At 37.9% G+C, this 27,921-nt stretch overlaps 1 protein-coding gene across 1 annotated transcript; it reads left to right on the top strand.

Moving 5' to 3' along the window:
• The first annotated feature begins 138 nt into the window (after positions 1-138).
• Fancb (FA complementation group B) lies at positions 139-16,716 on the top strand. The gene is made up of 9 exons (XM_021153675.2): positions 139-380; positions 1,575-2,591; positions 5,723-5,875; positions 6,886-6,978; positions 10,698-10,841; positions 11,896-12,059; positions 14,202-14,629; positions 14,746-14,980; positions 15,656-16,716. Exons 2-9 carry the CDS (start codon positions 1,662-1,664, stop codon positions 16,068-16,070), a joined length of 2,562 nt encoding a protein of 853 aa, XP_021009334.1. The 5' UTR covers positions 139-380; positions 1,575-1,661; the 3' UTR covers positions 16,071-16,716.
• Positions 16,717-27,921: the final 11,205 nt, after the last annotated feature.

Raw genomic sequence — 27,921 nt, 5'->3', positions numbered from 1 at the left:
TGCTCTGCTGGGCTCCCACTTGCTTCTCTAAAGGAGAAACCCCGCCTTTCGACGACCTCCTGGCACTGCTGTCCCGCCCCAAGTAGCCTGGAGCACTCTGATGCTTTTCCCTGAAGCTCAGCCCCTACAGCTCAGCTGGCCATTTGCTTCCACCACTCGGAGGCTCCGCCCCTCTCAGGTCCCCTCTGGCTACCACCTCCTGCAGGCTTTGCCGCCTGAGTTGTTCAGGCAACTATTGGGCCGGTTGTCCCAGCGTGCAATGCGCGGGCGGGAGGTTTGGAGTCACTTGGTGCAACTGGAACGTGGCAATTTGGTAGCCTTGGAGAACTGGTTTTGTTTTGGTTTGGTTTTCTCCTGACTGCTCGCAGATAACTTGCATTGTGAGTATTCGCTATATTTGGCGATTATTTCTGTTAAGGTTCTTTTGGCTGTGGTGTCTGGCTTTATAGTGCTGGCAACTTTGTCTGTAGCCCAGGTTGGCCTCCCCTCTCAGGTATGAGTTTTCTGTGTCTGTCTCTCTGATCCAGATTACAGGTATAACCACCACAGTTGTGGACTGGGAGACGCTCACAAGGCAACCGTCTTTGAACTCTGAGTTAAGTGGTTATAGAAAGTTAAAAGGAAAGATGTTATTTTGAGTTACTTGTTCTTAACGAGGTGGGGGTAGACTCTTGTTCCTGCCATGTAAGTGACATTTGTGGGTGTCACAGCTCTAGAATGGGACTGTATCGGATTTTTAATGGGGAAAAGCCAACGATGCTGCCAAGCTTGCAGGACAGGTCGCAATACTTATCCAGGGTGAAATGCAAACATTGCCAAGACTGGTAAAAGCTTAGATTTATAAAGTACTACAAGAAACTACTAGCTTTGGTGGTTTAGTTGAACATAACAATGCTGCCTTTCTTAAAAATTGACCAATACTGAAGACCACTTGTACTGTAAATTAGAGAAAACGTTTTCCCAGGCACTGGGGATGTAGATCACAGGTAATAGGTTGGAGATGCAGTTGCCAAAGAAACACATTTCAGTTCATTGCTGGGTTAAAATCTGTACTCATCTGTTTCATAAATTAGTTGTTCATTGTACCCACATTGCGGGGCGGGGGGGGGGGGTGCGCGAATGTGTGTGCCCTCTCGAGTGCATGGTACACAGATGAATGTCACAGGATAGTTTTCTGGAGTTGTTCTTACCTTCTACTCTGCTGAGGCAGAGTCTTTCTAATTTCTGCTGCTGCTTTGCATATTGCAGCTTTATAATTCCTGTGGGCTTTTAGGAGGGGGTGTCTCTGTCTCCCATCTCAGGAAAGGAATACACTGATCGCAGGGCACATCACTGTATCAGGGTTGTTTTTTGTTTGTTTGTTTGTTTTTTTCCCTAGTGAACTCTGCTCCTCCCACTTATTCAGACATGCACAGCTAAGCACCTTTACCCATTTCTCTGACAGAAGGTACTTTAAAGAGAACATCTAAGATCTATTAGCTAGCATGTGATCAGTAAGTTTCTAACAACATTTGTTTCATTCTGTATCTGTTCTATTTAGTCTCTCTCTCTCTCTCTCTTTTTTTTTTCTTTAGGATTAAAGGCCTCAACTGGAATCCACTTGCATTTGGAACTGGATCAACACAGAGACTTGATGCATTAGCGTAGCTGGCAAACAAGCAATGCCATTTAATGAGCAAGCAAAGTTCTTGTGCTATCATGGGGAAATCCTTGTCTTTCAGTTGTCCCGAGGAGAGCTTGCAGATTTAGAAACGCCTACAGACCCATTGGTCTTAGGTGTCAAAAGGATGATGTTTGACAGAGAGACTAGTACATTCCTTCTAATATCCACTGTTTGTTTAAACATCAACGAGAAAGAGTCTCATTTAAAAATTCTGTCTTGTAACTGTGTGTCAGATTTCAGAACTAGAATTAACCTTCCTTGCATTTTGATACAATGTAGAAAGTACAATAGTAAAGCTTTCAAATATTATATAGTGTTTCTTCACAATCTCAACAGATTGGAGAGACTTTTGAGTTTTGAACTAAACCATGCATTGGATGAGAACACAAAGATCTTTGACGGCCCTATAGTGTTTTGGCAGTATCTCAACCAGTTCTTCTATATCTCTTCCGAAATTGGGAAAGTTACTAATATATCCGTTATGCTTTCCTCTATTGAGTGGATCGGTGAGATTGAAAATTTTGGCCTAGGTTTCTTGGGGCTAGCAGAACCATCTGAGGATAAATGTACCCAAAAGCTTTCAGAATCAGATTATGAATTTTCCAATTCCAGCCTTTGTGCATATGCTCTTAAAAGTCAAGAAATGTTAAGCAATGGTTACCTGATCCCTCTTGCTTACAGTACTATGGTAACTCACGTGCATGTCTGTGCGGCTGAGATGGTTGACCACCAGTTAAGAACATCTCTGATTGCCCTGACTCGAAAGAATCAGCTCATTTTGTTTCAAAATGGCATTCCTGTAAGAGCATGTCAGCTTCCATTTCCAGGTCCCCATTCAGTTCAGATTCTAGATGCAGGGAAAAGAAACCGATTTTTCATCGTGTCATTCCCATCCAAGGCTTGTGCTGTTTCAGAAAAGAAATTTAAGGTATGGGGCTTAATCTCACTCTTCTAATAGTTCTGTTTGTAATCTTGGGCTTTTCTTATATTTTGCTTTATTTTGTTTTTGTTTTGTTTTGTTTTGTTTGAAACAACTGGATCTGTAAATTTTCCAGTCCGCATTCTTGGCCTCCTGAGTCTTAGTTTTACAGCTTTGTGCTACCATCATGCTCAACGGTTTCTAGACTTTCTAAGCATTTCCATTTTGTTAGTCAGTTTTTAATCATTAGTCTTTGTAGATGATTCTTCTTTTTATGTTTTTCATTGTTTTTCAATGTATAGGAGTACATTGTAGCTGTCTTTAGACACACTAGAAGAGGGTATAGATCCCATTATAGAAGGTTGTGAGCCACCATGTGATTACTGGAAATTGAACTCAGGACTTCTGGAAGAGCAGTCAGTGCTCTTAACCACTGAGCCATCTCTCCAGCCCATTTTGTTTTGTTTGTTTTTTTTCTTAAAGTTGTCTGTATTCTACCTGATAGTGGTTTGGGGCCTTGGTGTTTGAAGTCATAAAGGCTTTGAGTTTGGATGCATAAATGTATAACTTTAATTATATTTATTTGTCCTTTTATTATAACTATAATTTTTATTAGTATAACCATATTGGAATGCCTAAGTTAGAGGAAGTACAGTAATTATATTTGAACTATTATACTTAGCAATTAAGGCAAAACAATACATATGGTGGAATTAAAAATGGAATGGAACATTTGCTAATATTGAACTCTGAGCCTATACTATTTATGGCCATGTGTGAGAGGTTTTTGATTAATAGAATGAATACTTTATTAAATTATAAAATTATCCTTTTAATAGCAGTTTTGTCCCCATATAGACTTTTTCCTTGTGTTAGCCCTGAATTTGTTCAGTCTACATTATTCCAGGAAGGAATTGAGTAGCTTACAAAAATACAAATGAGCATCAACTCAAGTGAATAATGAAAATCTAAGTCATTCAATACTGCATTTGCTCCCAGACAAGCCCTTCATAAAAGCCCCAGGGGTATTTAATTCAGTGATAGGACTACATTTTCTCTTAGGCTTTCTCTCAAGTGGAAACTGTACCTGTAAGTTTTGACAAGAATCTGTTTAGTGAACATTTCAAATTTGAGCCCATTGTCAGGTATGCACAGATATTTGTATTTTTCAATAGAAGATTCATATGTTTTGTAGTTGTACTGTCTAATATAGCCACCAGCCCTATGGAGTTATTGAGTATTTGAGATGTGAGTGCTCAGAATTAAAATGTATTAATAATATGAATTCAATCTGAGATTTCAGACTTAGTAAAGGACTGGGTATGGTGCCACATCTCAACAGTGGGGAAACCAAGGCTGAACTAATACAATCCTGTCTTTGAAAGAAAGGATGTAGTAAAAATGCAGGAAAATATTGTGATTCCTAATTGATTATATTGACTTGAAATGGTAATGTTCTGAATATTCTAGGTTAGATAACCAGCCTTCCATATCTAAGTGTTCTACATACATTGATTCTGCCAACTGCAGATTTAAAACATTTGACACAAACTGGGGTTTTATGGAATATATATAAACTCTTTCCTTGTCCCTATTCCCTATCTAGTTCAGTATAACCACTGTAATGTTGAATTTTCATTGTATTTGACATCTTAAATAATCTAGATGTTTTATAGTATGTGGCAGAATGTGGGTATTATTATTGTTGTTGTTCTTGTTATTGATTTTTTTGAGGCAGAGTTTCTCTGTGTAGCCCTGGCTATCCTGGAATACACTTTGTAGACTAGGATGGTCTTGAATTCTGATATCCATCTGCCTCTGTCTCCTGAGTGCTGGAACTTAAGCCATGCACCACCATGCTTGGCTGATTATATACAAATTCTATACCAATAAAAATCAACAGATTTTTTTTAATCTAGAGAGGGTTTAGGAGTGAATCTTCCACTTACACTGAAAGGTGACTATATTAAAATTATCTTTACCTTTTTACTGAAAGTTTAAAATTATATATGTGCTTCCCATTTTTGGTTCAGTTCTACTTGTATTAAATAGCAGTGCTTGAAAGAGTCATTGCAAATATGCTTGTACATTCATGGATAAGTTCTTTGGTGTTTAAATGCCCTAGGAACCCTAGGAAAGTTAGGATCTACAGCCATAAAATCTCCCCAGCATGACTGCTACACATGAGCTGAACACATGAAACGGATTTTGATTGTCAGTGTCTTCTTTCTGTAGTTCATTATGCCCCGGAATTGTGGGAAGGCGTGTGGGTTTTCAGATATGCCACCTCCCTATACAAGTGGAGAATCACAGCTTTAGAACGCAGTACTGTAGGATCAGGGTTGGTACTTTATTATGTAGATTGAAGTGCCCTATTTACACTCTTCTGAGGCATAATCCACCTTCCCCGGTCATCTAGGTAACAGGTCTATGTTCCTTGGATTCTAAGTGGGAAGTTGAGCTATTATGCCTAAGGGAGGTGATCTGATACTTGTGTTAAAAGCCTTTAGCTCTACGGACCTTTAAGAAATCTATTTTAAACTCCTCGTCTGCTATTCTATTTTAAATGTAACAGATCATTCTATTTAGGTAGAATGCTTCTAGGTGTCCTGCTGTTTATCCCTGATAATAACAGTGCCTCTTCCACCACCACTGGGGTAAAGCTGTTAAGTTCATCACCTTTCAATTATCAGGGATACTGACTTCCTCAGGAAATTGGTCTGATTGTAAACAGCATATCAACGGAGGCTTATGGGAAATAGGTCGTCCTTAAATTAACCATGCTGTAGAAAAGACTCTTTACTACAGTTTTACTCATGCTAAATGCTAGGCTTCCCAAAGTGTTAGTTATGGGAAGTGATTGAATTTGTACACAGATCATAAGATTTTAAATATAGAAATTGAGATGATAAAAGCCTTTAGATAAGCTCTGACAAAATATGACGTTAATATCTCAGTATTTGGTTTTGGATCTATAGTAGCTTTATCTTTAGCGTTTATAGTGCTACTTTCATTGGTCATTTGTAAGAATGAAGTTAACAGTTTAAAACTGTGTGGAACAAAAAGACTTACCAGTTGGTTTACATTTCTTTTTTTTTTTTTTTTTCTGTATTCTTCCTGTAATGCTGCCTTTCTTTCAGGTTGTTGCTAAGTGGGAACAACTTAGCTTAGTACTGGTGAATGACTTTGCTGGAGTTGGAACTGAACAAGTACTGGTCGTTTTTGAGGACTCTCTGGATGCAGATCAGCTGACCTCATTTACAGTAACAGATTTTGTCAAAATATGGTATTCAGTAAGTTCTGTTTATGTAGTATGGTTGTTAGTATATGTATATAGATATATGATATATGTTTTATATTGTTTATTTTAATATACTAAGTATGTTATATACTTAATATGAGATACATATAGAGAGATATAATATATATAAATTATAGTCATTTTAGTACTTAAATGCTTACTCCTCTATTGAAATAGTACTCTATTGAAATAGTTATGATTTCATACTTTAAAGTTCTAAAATTATATCAGTGAATCTTTTATATGTTATCCTTCTCAACAAATGTTATATAAATTGATCATGTTTTTTTATATAAACTTGTTTACATATGGCATACCTAATGGTCACTCAAATGTCAGTAGTGCTGTATTTTGCTTCTGAAATACCATTTTGTACCAGTAAGCAGTATTGCCTTGGTGAAGGAATAAAAGAGCATGGAGCTCCTTCTGAAAAGAGGAAAGGGGTGATGTGAGATGGCTTAGTGATGAGGGCCTGATGACCAGAGTTGTATGCCTGGAACCTACGTGGCAGGAGAAAGCTGACGGCCACAGGTTGTCCTCTGACCTCCACATACACGCCAGGACACGTGCTGTGAAATAAACAAATGGAATGAATGCCATAAATGCTTTAAAGTACAAGGAAGAGGTGAAGCAACCTTGAAACTTTTATCACAAGGTGGATTATTCTCCCCGAAGTTTCAGCTCTAAGCAGAATGGGAATCTCTGCCAATGGTTTTCTGTCTGTCTTTCTGTCTGTTTGTTTGTACAGTGAAGATACTTGTTCTTTGCTCTAGGGTTTCTGGAAAGTAATGAGCTGATACTTTGTGATACAGTATACAAATTTGAGGTGGTAACAGTAGGGCCCACAGTGATACTTGCCTAATTTCCAGATGTTGAAAACACATTATTTCTTTTTTCATGAGGAACTGTCCTTTGGGTAAATCTGGTTTGCTTTTTTTTATTTTTTTATCCTCTGAATTTTCAATTTATTTCACAATTTGTGTTGCTGTTTTCTGTCATTAGACCAAACCACTGGATTGCTGTGAAGACCCTTTGGCTGAAGAGGAGCACGAAAATTATTATTTGGTGCTTCCAGCACTGGAAGGCCAATTATACGTTAGTGTCTCTGTTCCCTGGTTACCTCTGAGTTTGTTTTTGTTTTGTTTTGTTTTTTTTCATTAACGAGCTCTAACTGAAGCACATAGCATTGAAAGAAACATGCTTGTGGGATTAAGCAGCTCTGTGTTTAGACAAAAGGGGTATTTTAGAGAACTCTATGTTTGGGGCACAGATGTAAAAAACCAATTAATACCATGAAGGTAGATTGTGGTGTTTTAGGCCTGTGATTTTGCACTTGAAAAGGTGAGGCAGGGTAATTGTTATTTTGAGTCCACCTTTGTCTATACACAGTCCCAGGACAGCTGAGTCAATACAAGACCTGTCTCAAAAATAATAGCACAAACTATTGTGATGCTACATATAAGTATGTTGTCTAGAAACGATAACATTTTGTTCTAGGATTTAGTAGGGTTGACAAGCTCTATGAACAAAAATCAAAGAAGCCCAGTTTTGGAAGCATTGTGGTGTAAAAGATCAGTAGTATGTTTTAGTGTGTCTCTTAGAGGAGCAATGAATATAGTGACTTAGAGCACATTAAACAAGTAGCAGTCTACTCTCATCTTCTTCCTAATGACATTCTCTACAAAAGCCAGGCATAGTAGCACATGCCTGTATCCACAGCACTTGAGAGAAATAAGAGTTTAAGGTCAGTATATACCAACTTCCACGCCAGCATAGATGAGACTAAGTCAGACCAACCATCAAAGTCCCTGTAAAAGAATTACTGCTTTTAGCTAAATGTACCAGCCATATAGCACTCTGTTAGTTTTCATTACTGACAACATTCCTAACATAATGTCCAAGGCAACAGTTCTCAACCTGTGGGTTAAAATGCCTTTGAGAGTCACATATCAGATAACCCTGCATATCTGAATTTTTTTTTCATTACAGTTCCTAACAGTAGCGAAATTACAGTTAGGAAATTAGAACAAAATAATTTTATGGTTGGGAGTCACCAACAACACGAGGAACTGTTTTAGAGGGACGAAGCATTAAGAAGGCTGAGAACCACTGCTCTAAGGAAGGGATTTCTTTGGATACCAGTTTCAGAGAATTCAGTCCCTGCCTGGCCAGCAGCAGTTGCTTAGGGCTTCAGATGAAGCAGCATATTGGGACAGGAGGGGCATGGTGGAACACAGCCACCCATCTCATGGTAGCCATGAACCAGAGTATACCTGGGTTAATGTGCATCTTTCTTTTTCCTCTTTTGGCCTATAGGGTGATGCTCTGTCACATCCAGAGTTTCCCATGCCCCCTTTAGTTATTATTCTTGGAAATACCCTCACAGATCATGTGTTCATTAATCTTTTTGTCAACTTGACAAAAGAAGCCGGGTTATCTGGAAAGTGGAAATTCTTTTAGTGACTGTTCTTCCCCTACTTCTCATTTTACACGGGATGAAATCTACAGACCCAGAAAGATTAAATGCCTCAGAGTTAAAAAACTATAGAGTCCATTGCATCAACTTAGTTGTTAGCAGGGAAGAACATGGAGGACCCACACCAGGAAGAGACGATTGCGTATGTAGCAAATGTTGATGTCATTGTTCATGATGTCCCACAAGTAGACACAACACAAATGCTAGTCACCAGAAGTTCAGTGTAATCATAGGCTGGAATGGTGTCAAACACTAAAAAGGAACATCGACAGCTGTTAGGGACAGCATGAGCAACCTTAAAAGCTGATGGACACACAATTGTCCAATTGAGGCAATGGTCAGAAACAATATAAGCCTAAAAACTCTCCTCAGGAACATGGAGAAAATGTGCTAAAATTCAGAGGCAAAGCAAAGTTCCGGTAAGACTCCAGGGTAGTGTTGACTCCTAGAAAGAAAAAAAAAATGTTCAGGCCTCTCCTGCAGCTCCTAGAATCTATACATTTACTTGGATGAAATTTTGTGGGTGCTGACTGCATTTTTAGACTTCACACTTTTCCAAATTGTGCCATTTGGGGACTGTGTAGTAGAGTTCACAATAAGGAATTTTAAAGCAGGGCTCAGTGTCAAGTAGGGCAGTCTGTTCCTATGTCAGGGTTTGGTTTGGATTTCTGGTTGAAAGGAGATAAAAGAAAACAGTTCTTACCATATGTGGGAAAATTCTGGAAAGGTAAGCAATCTATTGGTTCCAGGATTATTTGTCTACAAAAAGACGACTAGGAACCCTTTGATATTGATTATATTTCATACAGTGAGCTTGGTTTAGTTTTATGGTTTAATAACCAAGCTTCACAATATTTGAAACTAGAGATTTGCTATTTTTGTCCTGGAACACAGGGGACAGGATGAGAAAACCAGATAGAGGCCAGTGTTAGTTTCAGGTGGTTCATTTTCAGTCAGCCCACCTTGAATAGGTACATCTCCTCCCACCTAAATTATAAGTACCCAAGTATATGAGTGATAGAGTATGAGCAGTCTGAAGCCAGGAGAGCTAGGCCAACCTGAGATGCTTCAAAATATTAACTAGACACATTACACACTTTGTAATGAGGTAAAAGCTAAAAAGTTTTTGAAATATGGTAGAACATTTTATTGGAAACTGTATTAATATTTAAACAGTCTCACATGTCTATCTAAATGAAACAACTTAAGTCAATCCAAATGACAAAACTGCTTTAGTAGCAAAGCATAGTCCACGATTATTTTCATCCTTAGAGCTAAAATCTAAGAATCTTGTACAGTAAAAGATATATCGCTCTATGCCCTGTTCTGAGCCAAAGTTAGTTTCTTCAGTAGTTCTTAGCAGAGTTTTCTTTTTGTTTTTGTTTTTTTGTTTGTTTGTTTTTGTCAGTAGAGGGTTGTGTTTATAAAAAAGAGGAGAGTATGTTCTATGGGGGTGTGGTAAGGTATGGGGGAAGGCGGTGCCTTAGCAGGCCCATGCCAAGGCATCCCTTCCCCTTGAGGGACCAGCCACAATTTCAGTATACTATAGAACAGAGTTTATTCAGGGCATAGGGAAAGGAGTTAAGAGGGTAGCAGAGCAGAGAGGAGAGAGTAAAGGCCGGCCATGAGTGAAGAGGGGGGAAGGGAATGGGGAGAGAAATGGGAAGGCAAGCAGGAAAAGAGCAAGGGAGGAGCAAGAGACCAAGAGAGGGAGGAGGGGGCAAGCAGCCCCTCTAATAGTGGGTCAGGCCTACCTGGCTGTTGCCAGGTAACTGTGGGGAGGAGCTTACCTGGCTGTTGCCAGGTAGCTGTAGAGCAGAGCTTAGAATGCTAACATAGAGTATAGCAGGACAAAACAAAATAAGGCAAATTATGAATATCACTATATCTTACCTTTACATTTTTGTTGTAAAAAGTATATGAACAGACTTTCAAACTTCAGGTTAACTTTTCTATTCAGGATGTTTTTACTCATCTAAACACTGTTTTGAAACAAGTTCTTTCAAAAAGAAAAAGAGGTTTTGTTGTTTTGTTTTATAAATGTAACAATGTTGTGAGGCCTCGGTTTTATTCAGAGTGGTATGTGTTACTAGCTCCGCAATAAAATGGATACTACTGTATGGAGATTCTCAACTTAGTGACTAAACTCCATAGCAGTTACTTCTAGAATCCTGCTGTGAACACAAAGTAACTCTCTTGTTAAGAGTAACAGTCTATAAACAAAAGAGCTTTTCTCTGCAAGGGTTCTCTGTAGAGGTTATCTGGAGGAAGGACTTCCTGGACTTACAATACGTCCTGTTGAAATTGTGAGTGACTTTTTTTTCTTTTTGTTTTACAGAATTCTTTTATTTTTCTTAACAAAATCCAGGAGCATATCTCTTTAAAGGATAAATTTATTGCCAAGTCTTGGAAGGCTCTTTTAAACGCAGTTTATGGGAAAGGTGACAGTATGCCAAGTGACGAAGAGGTTATGTTAGAACAGGTAAACTTAATCATGTGATTTCTTTTTTTTTTTTAAATTTAATTGTCATTTAATCAATTGACAATGTACGATTATTGAAGGAATTTATTTAAATTAGAATAAAGTAGAAAATATTGCTTATTGGATTGGAAAGAAGAGTAACCAAGCAATGTTCATAATATTAAAAAACACTGGTTTCAGGAGCTCAATATTTTATTGGTCTATTTCAGTTCAAAGCCAGCTCTACCACTTTGTAGCTGTGTGACTTCAAACAAGTTACTCAACCTCTCTAGCTCATTTGTCTTAGGTGTAAAATGTAGAGACTACTACAACTGGCAAAGGCTACTCTGCTTATTATGAGGGTTTAATGTATTGACGCACAGATGGTACTTAGACATCAAAGTAATCGATTCAATGAGTAAGAGTTATTTCTCCTAACCCTGTGCATTCTATTCAAATTGTAATCCTGTGTTTATGGAAATGACTTGAGAATGGTCAGGAGAGTAATGATAAAACTTCAGCAGAATTCTATAAACTACCCATAAAAGGATAATTTAGTTAGTTTTATTAATGCAGAAGTTCAGATCTTGAGCTCAGTGCAAGTCACATACTGGATTGTTTTCACCATACTTGCGGTGTATATTGTCAAACTTTATTAAAGTCCAGTTTTATGTCCCTACTGGCTCTATATTGGATAAGTCTTCTTCCACTCAGGCTGGGATTCTTGACCTGAGTATACAATTGCTTCATGAATTTTATTTTAGTAAGTTATATGTAACCTCTAACTTTTAAGTTATTTTATTATGTTCATTATTTATTATTATGCCCTATTATAATTTATTTTAAAAAGCTTCTGTGGTGTCTAGCCTATTGACATTGCAATATGGTGCAATCATCTACAAACATATTGGGCTGTATTCATGGCTATCTTCGGAAGGATGTGGTCTATGGTTCCCAAGGCCAGCATGTTTTATCAAGCCATAAAGCTACAAAGCACATGTGCCTTATATACATTTCAGTGAGTCAGTGTATTTTTTTTCTTTTTTAGTCATCTATTTTAACATTTTTCTTTAAGGACAGTCTTGTTCCTTTCTGTGATGAAGGTGAAGACAGTGTCCTTACCCCTGAGGAAAACTTACCAGACAATATTCCAGAGCCAGAACATATTGTAGAGCAGACCTGGTGCCATGTACTCGATGATGACTTAGTTGTGGGCGCAAAAGTCACATCTTTGAAGGAGTAAGTACATTTTCATGTAATAATGCCACAGGGATGCTGGATACCAGCACTGCCTAGTAGACATCCGCTCAAGGCACGTGCAATTTTAATTGTTCCAGTAGCCTTATTAAAAATTGAAAGAAAGCAAGTGGAATTAATTTCAATATTTGATTGGCTCCCTTCTGCCCAAAGTTTCATTTCAACATAATACTCAGGACAAAAAAAATATTAATGATCTATTTGTTTTCATTTTGAGCTTTTGAAATTTGGTTTGTATGAGACATTGCAATTCACACTTGCTATCTTTCTCGTTAAATAACAGTCTCTAATAATAGTGGATTTTTCTCCTTTGGGCTAGAATCCATAGAGAGGAAAATAATATCTGCTGTTTCCACCATACTGGGGATCCACAAATGTGCATGCAGAGAAAGAAAAGGTTGGAATGATTCTGCTAGTATGTAGATTCAACTGTCCTAACAGTAATGGAGTCCAAGCAACTTACTTAGTGATTGGCTTCCACTTAATCTTGTTTCAGTGAGTCTCTTTTGGTTTCCCGAGACAAGATCTTCCTCTGTAGCCTAAGTTGATCTAGATCCCTGTTTTGCCCACCCTGGCTTCAAACTCTTGATTCTCATGTCCCAGCTATTGCAGCTACAGGGTTCCAAGTGTGTGTTACTATGCCTGCTTGTTGACTGACTTCTAAGATGTTTAGGCGATGGACCATATAGGGTTTGGGCTTTTTGTTTCACGTGGTGACTTAGGTGCATCTATTTTCTAGGATACAAGTTTTGCAAACCTGAATATGTGTGCTGTTTCTTCATGTAATGTATATTTTGAAACTCTGCCTTTCCCCCTGTAAAGTCCTATGGGCTGACTTTACTGATTTCATGCTGTGCTAATCCCCTTACGTGTTTCCCTGTCACCTTTATTTTTTTTCAAAATCAGAAGTGTGATCGAAAGGCTGAGCCAGAGTGACATTGGAATTTATGCTAAGGGTTTGTACTTCATAGATGGTGCCTTCTTTCATCAGGAAGCATGTAAAAGTGCTTTGGGATTTAGCAGCCAGAATAACCGTATAAAGCAACGCCCCTCGCTCCTCAGTAGTTACATACTTACATTACAGCCTTAAATATTGTGCTTTGTGGTTAGCCATAGAAGCCTGGACTTAACGTGGAGCTTGCTGGGACCTGGGTAGATTGTTGTTTCTGCGTATTTCTTTATGTGTGGAGATGAGAGCTATCTTTGGTTCATCACTTGACTGTGGAGTATTGTTCTTAATAATAAAACCCAACAGAAATCCATGCTGATACTTTCAATTCGGACTAAAAACTCAATATTCATAGTCTTATCACTACCAGTCTTGTATCTCCATTTCTCCCTGAGTTCTCCGCTATGCCAACAAAATTGCTGTTTTCTTCATTGTGTAATCTATGTATGATATTCAGAGAATCATAATATCAACAGTATGACTATTATAAGTTGTTTCTTTAAAGTTCTTTGAGTAATTTTTAGTATAGTTCAGTAAGTCATGCAGCTTCCTCTTTGGGTGTGTCACCATTCCTTGATAATGTTGATAGAATTGGAATGTGCCTAAATAAACGTACATCAGAGAAGAATTTCTGAAAGATAAGAAATAATCTATATTTATGTTGGATTTTCAATTACTCAGGAGAGTGTAAGACAGAAGTATTTTCATATTTTATGTTAAAGGTTTTTTACTCTAAATTATTACTATAGAACTTAAAAGTGACTAGTTTCTTCTCATTTATTTTTAATATTATTTTATTTATTCCTTGATAATTTCATACAATGTATTGTCATCATATTAACCCTCCTCCCTCAACTCTTCCCCATCAGCTTCCACTTCCCTCCCTACCCAACTTGATGTTATCTCTGCTCCCATTTTTAAAAACAAAAAACCAGCAAGCCTAGTTTATTCTGGCCAGCTCCTCTTGGGTGTGGGGTTGGGCCTACCCAGGAGAGGTCACTGGATTCTTCAAATTTCTGAGGCTTTTCCTCCCAATACTTGAAATATTTTGCCTTGAAATGATTATTCCAAGGAAGGAGGGAATGACTGTTTTGTTGTTTTTGTAAACATTTAATCATCTATTTGATTAAAAAAAAACCATGTACAATAAACCAAATTCTTTTTTTCCCCCACAGATCTAATGAGATGACTTTATCACTGATCATGAGTCAAGGCAACAGGTGCAGTTTTCATCTTGTGAAGTGTCAAAGTCAGGTGGTTAGTTTGAGTATGAATTCTTTTCCAGAAGCATACTTGCTGTCAAAGGAAGCAGGACCAGCCATCAAAAGGATGAAGCTGATCTCTAGTAGCGTGGAAGAGGAAAGCTCTTTTTGCGGCCAGTCATCCAAGGGAGCATCTACACGCATAATCACTGCTGTAACGTCTCTTTCACCCCTTCTAGTATTCAACCAATTGTGTTGCACTGTGCTGCTAAACATTAGTGACAGAGATAATCCTAAAACTACTGTGCATGATTATATTGTCTGTGGCAACCTTGATTTTAATCTACAAGATCTTTTTAGTAAGAACCACCTCCTGGCATTCCCGAAGAAGCAATCAGTAGGTAATTTGAGGGGTCATTTTTGTTGTTGTGTACTTAATTGAATCAGAAGAAATTTAAAAAATGGTTGCTCATAGACAGAATTTAAGGCTCGAACTTGGGCTGTGTTTTTCTTGTAGAACATACAGAGGATCTTTTTTCACTTCTTGGAGTATTGCCCAAGTACCCCTTCTCTGTCACATCACCTACCCATGCCCCGGATTTTATGAAGGTATGGCTCTTGAAACACATGAAATGTGAAAGAATTCAAGAATGTACAGAAATATACCTTTATAAAAAGCTACGAAATTGTGGAGCACTCTTATCCTGGGAGCAGAGAACAGCATCTGACGGAATTTTAACAATATATTGCAGGTAATGCACATCCAGTTCAAACCAGTTCAGAGAAATTTGTGTGTCTGAGTGGTCTAATAACAGTCTCTCAAAGCCAGGTGGGGGCGGTGTATGTCTTTATTCTAGCACTTGGGAGGCAGATGCAAGCAGACTTCTGGAAGTTTAAGGCTAGCCTGCTCTATTGGAAGTTTAAGGCTAGCCTGGTCTATAGAGTGAGTTCCAGGACAGCCATGGCAACACAAGAGAGACCCCATGTTGAAAACAAACAAACAAAAAACAAACATTAGCTCTGTGTAGAACTCTGTGCCGGGACAGGTTGCAGTCATGGCTTGGTATTGTTTGAATGCATAGAAAATTAATGTCTGTTTTAGTCTTTTGTTTTTGTTTTATTTGTTTTTTGAACCTAGTAATTATTTTAGAATTTACCCCATGTCTATAGGGAATATTCAGTAAATACTAAGCTGCTGTTGTTACCAAACAAGTGATACATAATCTGGCCCGTAGGTTGATTGCTACTAGTTAATTGGCATAGGACACGTGTATTGCTATAACGAATATAATATCAATCAAAGCATGCATTTTGATTCTATTGATCTTTGTGTTTATGAATAAATATTAATTGATTGCTAGAGCATTTTGCATGTGGCTGTTTTATGTTGTCACAGTCATGTCATACACACTTGTTTTTTATTTCAGGAGCCAAGGAGTTTTGTTCCAGTGTCTCGACCATCTCATCAAAGTTCTCCCTGAAATATGTTCCTTCAAATATGTGAAGTTCGAAAATGAGGATTTCTTAGTTGATCATTTGTCATCCACTTTGGAGGCAGAACTGGTTACCTTTTGTTCAGTTTCTACCTCTGCCTTTGAGTATGTTAGCGGTGGATATAGCTGTAGAACAAGGAGAACAGATAATAGGGCCATGACGTTTTTAGGGAGAAGGGCCAAAATCCGTCAGACCAAGCGCAAAGTTCAGAGAGAAAGGATACTGAAGCACCTTAATATGACAGTAAATGGCAGCAGCTATGCGGAGATGACTTTGGCATTAGCTGAGATTCAGTTGAAATCAGACCTCATTGTAAAGACACTGGCCAATTTTGTAATTGCACTTTAAAACTCATGATTTAAAATATTCCATAATTATTTGCCTCACTTGTTAGGTTTTGTTAATATAAAGATTAAAGCTTATTATAATTCCTAGTCTTGTTTTGTTTTACTGGGGGTTTTTGTAGTGTGCGTGTGTTTAATGTAGGGTTTCATTTCTCTAATCTAAGCTGTCCTAGAACTAATTACGGAGCCTGAACTTGTCTTATTTACGATTGAAGAAATCCTCCATTCTTAGCCTCTTGAGTTCCGAAATTGCAGGTATGTGCCACTATCTCAGCTCAATTATGAGCTCTGATGACACAATATAGTATTTCTAGTAGAGGAGCAGTTCTTATGTTGTCATTTTGCCTCCCCCTGCTTCTACTAAAGCAAGGGACATTTGTCTATATCCGGAGGCTTTTCTTTTTGTGTGTTAGAATTTGTCAGGCAGCATGTTATGTTTATATAATCAGATAAACAGAGAGAGGGTAACAACCTGTGTTAGTGACACTTTGGACTGGGTGGTTATCTATTGTGGAGCTTTGTTTTGTGCTTAATTGGAGCTTTGGTAGCATCTTTGGCCTCCTCTACCTACTCGATGCCTGAAATATCCCCAGTGTACCTCTGAAGGATTGTTATAGCCAGGATCCTTTGAAATCTTCTGCTATGCAAGGACAGCCCACACAGCAAATAACTAAATCCAATAATCCAAAGAACTGAAATGTAAAGAATTTAGGTTGAGAAATCTTTTCTTAAACTTACCACTTAAGTAAAAAATATTTTGTTCTATTAAAAAAAAAAACCACACAGACTTGCTTCTTTTGTGTATTTTGATGCTTAGTGGAACACGGGGAGTAAAAACAAGCTTCAAGTGGATGAAAATTCAATAAGATTGCCATAAGGCACAGTTTCTTTAAATACCTAGCTCTTCTGGAAAATTAAATGTAGTGACAAGTGAGACTAGCGAGCGAGGCCCTGTTATATTGTATTAATCAGCTGCTCTGAAATTATATAGCTCTAGGAATGTAAAGAACTCGGGACATTTTTCTTAGAAGTACATCTCTCTCAAAGGGCTAAGTGTACCTCATAAGCTGCTCTATTAAAAATAAAACTGTGGGGCTAGGCAGAGAGTTTAGTGGGTTAAAAACCTTTGCCATGCATGGTTGGGGACAGTTCTGATGCTGACATACTACAGAGGCTGGATGCAGAAGCATGCGCCTACTGTGAGAAGAGTAGAGACAGGAGAATTCCCATAAATTCACAGAGACTAGCTTGAGACATTAGTGACAAACTAGAAGAGACTCCATCTCAAACAAGATGGAAGGCGCACTAAACATGTCCCTGTGCTCACATATATTGTACATGCAAAAGAAAATTGAAAATGCTTTTGGATGCCTTCTGAAATCCCAACTACAGGCCAAAACTGAAATATTAAATTCTAACTAAACAGAAGACTGTGGTTCTCAGTAGAGAGAAATTTTCAAGTGAAAAGTCATTAGAGAACTGATATGTAAGATCTAGTGAAAGACATCTGAAAGAGGAAAATTCCACCTACTTTCTCTTTCTAAAAATAATTGTAAGAAAATTTAGCATATGTGTGTTTCTCTGTGTGTCTGTGTGTAATTGCCATGGTATGCATGTGGACTTCAGTGAATGCTTTTGGGAGTCACTCTCTTTTGACCATGTGGGTCCCCGACCCTGGACTCAGGTGCCTAGTGTTTTTACCCAATGAGCCATACTTCTAACCCTGAAAAAGAATTCTTAATAACAAGAGTGTCTGGAAAAGAAAGGAAAGGGGGTGGGTTATAAGCCCGAAAGAAATCTTCTTGGTCCTTTTTGTTCTATTATCCTTGAATAAGATGCTGATTTCCTTCCTAGTTGAAAGAGATAAAGATTATAGAAAACTGGTACTGTATGTTTCATGCATGAGTGCTAATTGCTCTTTCCTTTAGAATTCTCAATACCTAATGATCTGGGTATGTAAATGTTTTGAAAAGAATATAGGTTATTTTCTTGACAACTGTCAGTTTGCCCAAATTCTTTAGAGAAAAAATTCCAAAATACCTTAGTCAGGGTCCAGGTTGAGTAAAGGGTCAAAAAATGTAATATTTATTCACAGATAGCTGTATGCCTATCAGTAATTTTGAAGTACATATAAATATATTCATGTGCATATTTGTACATACATATGATTGTTTTAGTATTAGGGATTAAGCCTTGATTCCCATACCAGCTAAGCAAATACTCTTATCACTCAGCTGTATATACCCAGCTCTTTTACTTTAAAAATTTAATAAATTTTTTAATTAAAATACAATTACATCACTTACACCTCTCTTTCCTCCTTCCCACCACTCCCATGTCTCCACCCCATCTCCCTCTCAAACTAATGGCCTTTTTAAAATTAATATTGTTGTACATATGCAACAAAGATATAGGCAGAGCCTGCTGAGTCTTTTTGTTGTTTGCATGGAAAATGCTGGGCTGACTAGTTGATATTATATAACAAACTAGGGAACTAATCATGGAAGTGGCTACTTGCCTGTAGTTCTTTGTCAAAGGATGAGCCACTTTGAGATTTTCCCATCCTGCATTAGTATATCTGTTGATATGACCATTATTCTGGTCTTGTTTAGGCATGCATATCTGGGAGACACAAGTGTCCCAGCAGACATCCTGGTTGCCTGTCTTCTGTGATGTTCCCGGGTCTTAGTTGCATCTTCTGGGGCTGGGCTCCCCATGATCTCTTGATCTCTGCATTGTATCCAGTTGTCCTGTAACAGAGTCTCACTAAGATATTCAAGCTGATCTTGAACTCATTCTGTAGCCTAGCAGGCATTGACACTTATCCTGCCTCAGTCTCCCAAATAGTTGCAACTACATACTTGTGTTACCTAGCCTGGCTACATATGGTTAATTCTGCACAGAAACCTATGAATTATAGTTATTAGTATTCTCACCAACTGAGGGGGAAGTTAAACCAAATTAGAGGGAGGGACACAAACATCGTGAGCTTATACCCTGGTTGTAATCACTTTTAAAAACAGCAGGCACTTTAAAAGCTCTACTTATGCAAGTGAATATTTTATTGTCTTGATAGCATCCCTTTATACCATTTAGAATTGGCTAAGTATTTTTCCTTAGTCTCGAGAAAAAATATATATTCAACTTCCATGTCCAGCTGTTTCCCCTAATAAAAATTTAAAAACTGAGTAATCTAAGATAGAAACCTATGCAAGGCTTTGATTTTTCCCTTTGCTTCCTCTCCTTCCCATCTGCTTTCCCTTTGTACAGTACTATACATAGAGAGAAATCATCTTTCTTCCATGTTCTCTAATTTTTATTTGAAAAAATTACCTCCCACTTTCAGAGGTTGCAAATGTAGACTTTTTTTTTTTTTTTACGTCCCTCAGGCAACTCCATTTGAAGAACATGACATATTTGCATTTAAGGACAGTTGGTGAAGTTGAAAGAATGATGAAACACAAACTGTATACTGCATTGAGTTCTTCAGAGGGCTTGTTCTGTTTACCATTTGGGGTTATCTATATCTTTGATTTGACTTGGTTAGTACCTTAACAACCACAGAAAGCCTTATTTTCCTTTGGTCCATATTCTTGGAATGCTTATAGTCTGGTCTTATTTTTAAAGTCCCTCTAACTTTTATTGATATTAAAGAAAGGGCCTTAATTTATAACCCATAGATATTGTGCATTTTAGATGCTGATACTGTACTGTACCATTGAAACAACAACCCAATGGCATGTTTGTTCACTTTTTAGAATCTCTTTTCAGTATCTATTCTGCTTGCTGTATTCAGTAAGTAGGTCCTGTTTAGACACTGATTTTTGATAAGCGCAATAAGGCAAGCAAAACACCCACGGTACTCTCATTGTTTGGATATTGGCCAATGGCTTTGCTGTATGAAAGTTCGTACCTTTTGGAGGGGAGGAGGGGCTGGGTGGAGTGAAGAGGGGAGGCTGTGGTTAGGATGTATTATATGAGAGAAAAATGAGAGAAAGAGAAACAGAAAGACACAGAGAGAGACAGAAGAAAGAAAAGGAAAGCAAAAGGAAAAGAGATGAGAAGAGAAAGAACTTATACCTGTAAATAGCTCAACATCATGGCTCTGAGTTCAGCTAGGGAGTTCTTTACCCCCTTTAACTTGAACTTTATCCACTTCCTCATAGAAGTAGTCACTGAGGACAGAGTGTAAGTAGTGTTATGGTCAGTTAGGTTGTCACTTGGCATCAGAATGTTTAGCATTAGTCCTTCCAAGTTCAGTCAGGTGTTCTAAGTATTATGTGCTCTATTAACTACCTCTTGTTTACCCATCTCCTCCTTTTTCTGTATCAGAACTTTTTATTTAGAAAGATCCCTTTTTTCCTCCAGCTCAAGTTCAGGGAACTGGGGCAATGATTCTTCATAACTACTCCCAATTGAATACGGGCATTGAGGTATTTTTGAGGGGGGGGTAGGGAATGGGGGAGCTGGTTGGCCTTAAGAAGGCCACACCAATGATTGTTTTAGTCTCTGATGTCTGTGTCCTGACTGGATCTGGCTGAAAGTCCCTGAGTTCAGGAGGTCAAGCAGGTCAGTTCAGCATGTCTGACGATGAGACTCACCAAGGCTGCATAATCTGTAATATACAAATCTCAAGACAAAAATTTTAATATCAAGGTAACTTTTTTGTTTGATTCTCTGGAATCTAGTTCTTCAAGGGGATCCCCCTTCTTCATATCTGATCCATGTTACTTTGGAAGGTGGATAGATACTAATCACCTTTTCTAAAAACACAAAGACAAAACCTTCCTCCCAAATCAGCAACCAGGAAAGATTATATTCTGCTTTCTCTTCCAGAGGAATAATAAAACAACCAAAAAAAAAATCCTCATAATCCTACTCAGTTTGAAAATCTGTATTCTCTCCTTCTAACTATAAAAACAATTTAATCACACTTCTATTAATATCTGCGAATAAGAAGCAGGCAGCTAGTCAAACCAGGATATTAACCCAAAATTCTCATGGAGTCCATAAACAAAGAATGTTAGTTACCTACAGACTTTAATATACCATCGATCTGTTATGCTCTCTGCCCGGAGCCATAGACATTTATTTTATTAAAACCTGTTAGAACATCTGTCTGTTGTGCTCTCTGCCTGGAGCCATAGACTTCTATTAATTAATACCTGTTCATAGCAGACAATTATCACTGTTCTCTACTTGGAGTCAGTAATTTTCCCTATTCTAGTTCCAACATGCGGGCGAAATTCCCCATTTGATTCAGACAAAATTTGTATATAAATCTATCCTAAAAGCAAATAATCCCAATTTTATAAATTCACAGTTCAGTCAATATCTGCCCCAAGAAGTCTGCACCTTCCATTCTCTGACTCTCTGGCTCAGAGCAGCCATGTTGTCTCTTTTCACAGCAGGGGACCTTAGAACCCTCTTTCTTTGTTGCAAGGTCCCGCTATTGAGTCCTCATATGACTCCACTCTACTCAGCTCACCAAACCTCCATATTATATTTCTAACTAAATTTTTAACTCATAGGCTAAGAATCTTACATTTCTAGTGGACTCTAGCTTCCCATGTTGGATTGCCACTTGTAGCGAGCAAGGCACCAGAGGGCGGGCCAGCTTGTTCTCAGCCTAGCAGACCCTCTGTCTCAGAACTCCAAAATCTCTCCACCCAGCTTGCTAAACTCCCATGGCAGGTGGCTGCCCCACGCTTCCAAATTCCCATGGCCAGCTGGGGTGCCTTGCCACCTTACCTTTTCACTAGAATTCAGTTGTGTCACCACATGAAGGAAAACACCACATAATCTTAGTTTAGAATCAAAAGGCAACACATTCGCTGGACCCAGCAACTAGCATCCTAATTTGTAAGCCATTCTAAGTTAAATCTTCCTGTAGCAGATCCCAATAGACCTGCCACCTGAACCGGGGACCTCCACTACCTACACTTTGGCCTTCTGTGTTCTTCTCCTGTCCAACAGTCAACTTTCCTCTCCCACCATCCCTTTCTCTGACCCGGAAGTTCCACCTACTCCCCCAGGGATTGGTTCCTTGAAATCTTTATTCATTAGGGAAAGGTTCACATGATATTACCTAAGTACCTGATTTACTCCTCATCCCAGGCAACCTCATCCCAGGCAGAATTTGCATCAAAATACAAACAGCACCAGGGCTATCCACAACACTTCCTCTCCAATTCCAGAGGTTAGCCTTGACCTTTAATAAGGTAGCAAACGCAAGATCTTTCTTTGGCAGTAATAGCTGATCTGGAACTGGCCCAAGACCGCACCCTCTTGGACTTAATCAGACTGAGAGAAAGGACTTGGTCCTCTGTGGAGGAAAGAACTCTGTCTAGATCCTGCTTGAAGGAGCTAGTCCTAATTTTAAAAGCTGAGAATTATAATTACAGGAAATTAAGCCTTGGAATGAGATTAAAAGTAGATATCATTTTCATTGTTACACCATGAGTCAAATCAAATGCAGTTTTCACTGCACTGCCAATTACTTTAGAAAAAAAATATTTCCTGTGACGAAAATGAAGGTTTCATTGTTTCTGGCTGCTAGCATTGATATTAGCATATACTTGAAAACTGTTTAATATTTCCTCTCTCTCTCTCTCTCTCTCTCTCTCTCTCTCTCTCTCTCTCTCTCTCTCAGGGTCTTATTGTGTGTTCTAAACTGTCTGTATATTCTAGAATGATTTTAAACTAAAAGGCAATAATTCCTGCTTTAGCTTGAGTGCAGAGATCACCTCCTAACCTCTGCTTCCCCTCTATTATGTACAGCAGGCCAGCTTGCTTTACATCTTCCTCATTGAGAAGAGCTGTGTGCCAGACCATTTTAGTTGAATCTCACTATTTCCTGTTGTAGAATATGGGATGATAAATGGAAAGACTATATCTGTCTAACATTTTTTTCTCTCTTATGTGTTTACACGTCTGAAGAGTTCAGAATTTCAGTGATTTCTTATAGCAATAAGAATCTTATGTTCTCAGCTGCCTCCTATCTTGTAACAAGAGAAGGAACCTTGATCATTTTTTTTTTATTGTTCAATGCATCTTTCTTCTGGAAAAGAAAAAGTGATTTGATGTCCTAGGACTGTTGGTAAAATAAAGTGTTATTGCTATATGACATAGGCCTAGGGTTATTAATTTGAGCTTACTCCCTTTCCAGGGTGTGTGAAATGCTAACCCTCTCTAACCTCTTCTAGCCATCTTATAAAACGTGGTAAGTTTTAGTGTGATTTTTGAGAGCCTAATGAAATGGTTTAAGGTTTAGAATGGTTGGGCAATTTATGTCAAGTGCAATAATAAAATCTTATAAGTTCTCCAAATAGGGAAATTATGCTATAGCTTTATACTTTAAAAATTCAGATAAAAGTAGTAAAAACAAAACACAACAAATCATTGTTGTATTAGAATCTGAATGGATCCATTACTGGTGGAAAAAATCCTTTAAAATGGCTAAGTATGTAGTACAGATATGTTGCCACCCACAATGAAGATGAGGATAGCTGTACAGACTACTCTAGTGTTTTCTGAAACTCATGCCACATGCACAGGGGAAAAATTAGTGGGAAAATAAAAATATCAAGAAAAAATATTCAAAAGTTTTAGGTAGAATATATAATTGTATATCACTTTTCTGTGGTGAGCATTGTTGGGTAGTATTTATGCCATTTATTGAACAAAAGTGTCATTTGTTGCTACTCAACTTTCCATTTAAATTAGTTAAAATAGAATTTAAAAATTAATTTGGGATCCTTACTTGCTGTAACAAGATTTTAAAAGCTGCATGTGGCTAGTGGCTAGCATTTGGTCTGTGCAAAGTAGGACATAGTCACAGAACGTTTTTTTCTACACTGCTACTTTAAGGTGTGTACTATTAACTAAGCCTCGTTTACTGATAGAAAAACTGATACCCATGCATGTGAAATAATATACCCAAGGTCACATTGCCAGTAAGGAACAGAGCCAAGATTTTAAGCCTTCAGTAACTATAACCTTTGCTCTCTTGATACTGTGTTTTTCTGCTTGTAGTCAGGATATTAATAAAATAGTCATGACCTGGTAATTTTATATTAACAAATTACATTTAGTAATTTTAAAATATAGAATTATAAATGCACATTTTTTAAACTATAACTTTGATAACACAATTGAAATATGAGGGAAAAGGTTGGCTATATTTAAATCTGGCAATGGCAATATTCTGAGAGTCAAGTGATAGCGTCCACGGCATTTTTTTCTCATAACCGCTTCTCTCCAACAATAGCTATAATGCACTCTATCTGTTTTCTATTTGCTCTCATTGTCTTTGTTAGTAGTATCACTTTCCAGAATTTTTGTATTGCTATTGCTGGTTCATATTTAGGGATTTCTTAAACCAATGTCAAACTTTTAAGCATTTTTTCTTTGTTTTGTCTCTTAAACCATTTATTTCTCCTGACCAGAAGGTTGGCATCACTATGGGTGGGTGAACACAAATCATTGTGTGCAGCAAGGTTCCAAGAACAGCTGTGCAGGTGAGAGCAGGACTCAGGAGAAGGTAGAACAGTTCCAGCCCACACTGGCTGTGTTCATGTCTTAATAGTTGATGTAGATCTGATCTGGGCTGATGTGTAAGGGATTAGACAGCAGGCCATACAGTAGCTTGCTGTAGGTGTGGTTCTGGGCACTGCCGATCTTGCAGATGCTGTGCAGGCTGCAGAGGGTGCAGTGGTTGCTTGATCTGCTAAAAGTCATGATCTGGCCCAAGACTGCATGCACTGCTATGTATTGTGCCAGTTTGGCAGTGACCTGGATTCTTTTTGAGACTCACCTAAGTCTTCCAGTAACTGAAGTGTTTGTCATTATTTGGCCATGACAATAGAGGACTTGGAATTCTAGAATAAAAAATGTAAGCTGTCTAGGCTAGAAACCTTTTGCCTTTGTTTTGTTTGAGTACTCATCATTTGAGAAGAAAAGAGGTGGAAATCTCTTTTCTATTTATTTACAGTTGCCATCTCCTGTCATACTTCCAGATGATATTCCTACCAAAAATGTTTTACCTCTTTCAAGATACCAAATGGCCCATGAAGTGGAAGATAAAGAGATTTGTCCATTTGGTCCTGTGTTTTTGCCTATGGTTTCATTAAGTACTTTGTACACATCTAGGGGCTGAGGATGGAAAGAAAACTTGGCTCTTTAAAGGGCTTACACTCTCAATGGAGAGATAATCATACAGAACAGTACTTCAAACAAAGTTAAACAAGTGTCCCTAGTATTTCAAGGGGGCAACTCTAAAGGACTATGTCCACTAGAAACATGATCTGAGAAAGGAGGTCTTCATTTAAAAAAAGAGGCTATCTTTTGGTAATCTGATAAAAGCCAAGAGTGTTCATGTTGGAAGTGGTTTAAGACTGAAGGTATTCTGGTGGTGTTTTACCTAATGATTCAGGAATAATGCCAGAACAAAAGGAAAATCAAGGCTGGAGAGATGGCTCAGCAGTTAAGAGCACTGGCTGCTCTTAACAGAGGTCCTGAGTTCAATTCCCAGCATCCACATGGTGGCTCACAGCCATCTGTAATGAGATCTGATACCCTCTTCTGGTGTGTCTGAAGACAGTGACAGTGTACTCATATAAATAAATAAATCTGAAAGAAAGAAAGAGAGAGGGAGAGAGAGAGAGAGAAAGATTGAACACATACAAGGAAATTCACACTAGAGCATTTTGAACATCATAAAGGGATTCAATACATAAGTCATACCTTTGAGATATTATGATGATTTTTATGTGGTGCAAAAGGGTGTCATACATGTTAGGCAAACCTTCTGCCACAGAGTTTCATCCCTAACTCTGAAGTATTTTTTATTGAAAATTTGATTTGATTATATAGTTTGAACTCTGACTTTCACATATACACCTACACACATGTGTGCAGACATACACACATATGCAAAATACCATTCTGATGGTTGTTATGAGGTAGAATAGATGGTTAGTGATAGGAGATGGAGTAGAAAAAAAGACTTCAGTTTATAATTTAGATAAAAGATATAAAGTTTGGAAGAAAAGTACTTTGAATTCCCTTGATGAATCCATTTAATTTTGTGTGCATGTTTTTTCATTAAATGGTTTGCACTCAAGGAGAACAATATTTCTTCCTTCTGTGCTCAAACAGTAATTCTGGCTTATCTCAGTAGCTTTTTTGGCAATTTCTCTGTACTGGAGAGCAATCTCACTTTTATATATTGAAAAGCTCAATCCAGTCTATTGTCTTCAAAATGAGACTATATAAGAAAGCAAATATCATAATTACAGTAGCAACAAAAAGTGCCCATAATAAGAAATGTTTATGAGCCAAATGCAGAACACATTTTAAAGGATTCCAAATAAGACTTAACAATAGCACATACCATATTCCTAAATTGGAAAGCAGATGACACTAATTTCAGTACTATGTTCACTTGAAAATGTACTGAAATATCAGTAGGGTTCATAAGAAATAAGTCAAGCTGATTCTAAAATTCTTGTGTAAAAATCTGCAATCCAGAAAGACCATGGGAACTCTCAAAAAAAAAAAAAAAAACCCATGGAGGGAATAGCATATCCCTACTGGATATTAACATGCAGAGTAGATTGTCAGTAAGTCAAAGTTTAGTTCTGTCATGTGTTTAGACATACCACAATAGAATAGAAAGTTCATAAATAACACCAGATGAATGTGATAATTTGGTACTTGTTAAAGCAACATTTCACTTAGGCAAAAATTTGGAGGGAGAATTGGTGACACGGCACAAAGCTAAACTGCTATAGTTTTTGCTTAGCATATTCAAAAAAACTGGGATCTACCTCTAGCATCATATAAAACCAAGTGCTCAGATCCAGGCTTGTAATCTCAGCTGGAGAATTTGAAGTCCATGGTCCCCTTGATCTCATTCAGCTTTCTTATTTCTCTGACTACGGCCTGTACTGTATTGGATAGGTTCAGTGGAATTGCTTAGAATTTCTCTCCATTTAAGTTGATGTTGGCTATGGGCTTGCTGTAAACTGTCTTTATTATGCTTGTGTATGTCTCTTGAATCCCTAATCTCGTCAAGGCTTTTATTATGAAGGGGTATTAGATTTTGCCAAAGACGTTTTCTGCATCTAATGAGATGAACATGTAAATTTTGTCTTGCAGTTTGTCTGCAAGGTGGATTGCATTTATCAATTTACCTGTGTTGAACCGTCTCTGTATCACTGGGAAGAAGTCTACTTGATCATGATAGGTGATCTTTTTAAGGAGTTCTTAGAGTTTGTTTGTGAGTAATTTTTGATTTTTTTTGTTTTGTTTTGTTTTTCGAGACAGGGTTTCTCTGTGTAGCCCTGGCTGTCCTGGAACTCACTCTGTAGACCAGGCTGGCCTCGAACTCAGAAATCCGCCTGCCTCTGCCTCCCGAGTGCTGGGATTAAAGGCGTGCGCCACCAACGCCCGGCAATTTTTGATTATTTTTGCATCAACATTCATAAGGGAATTTGATCTGTAATCTTCTTTTTTTTATTGGGACTTAATGTGGTTTCGATATCAGAGTAACTGTGGCCTCATAAAATGAATTGAGCAATATTCCTTCCCCTTCTATTTTGTGGAATAATTTAAGAAGTATTGGCGTTAATTCTTTTTTGAAAGTGAGTAGAATTCTGCACTAATACCATTTGGTGCTGGGCTTTTCGGGGTAGGAGACTTTTAATGTCTGTTTCTATTTAACTAGGGGTTATAAAGTTTACAATGTTTATCTGGTCTTGATTTAAATTTAGTAAGTGGTATCTATCAAGAAAATGATTGATTTATTTTAGTTTTTCCTATTTGTTGGAGTGCAGGTCTTTAAACTATGTTCT

This window comes from Mus caroli, unplaced genomic scaffold (genome assembly GCF_978045245.1).
Source record: "Mus caroli unplaced genomic scaffold, Mus_caroli_1 scaffold_5, whole genome shotgun sequence".
In the NCBI taxonomy this organism is placed as follows: domain Eukaryota; kingdom Metazoa; phylum Chordata; class Mammalia; order Rodentia; family Muridae; genus Mus; species Mus caroli.
This window is presented reverse-complemented; position numbering and strand designations above follow the sequence as displayed.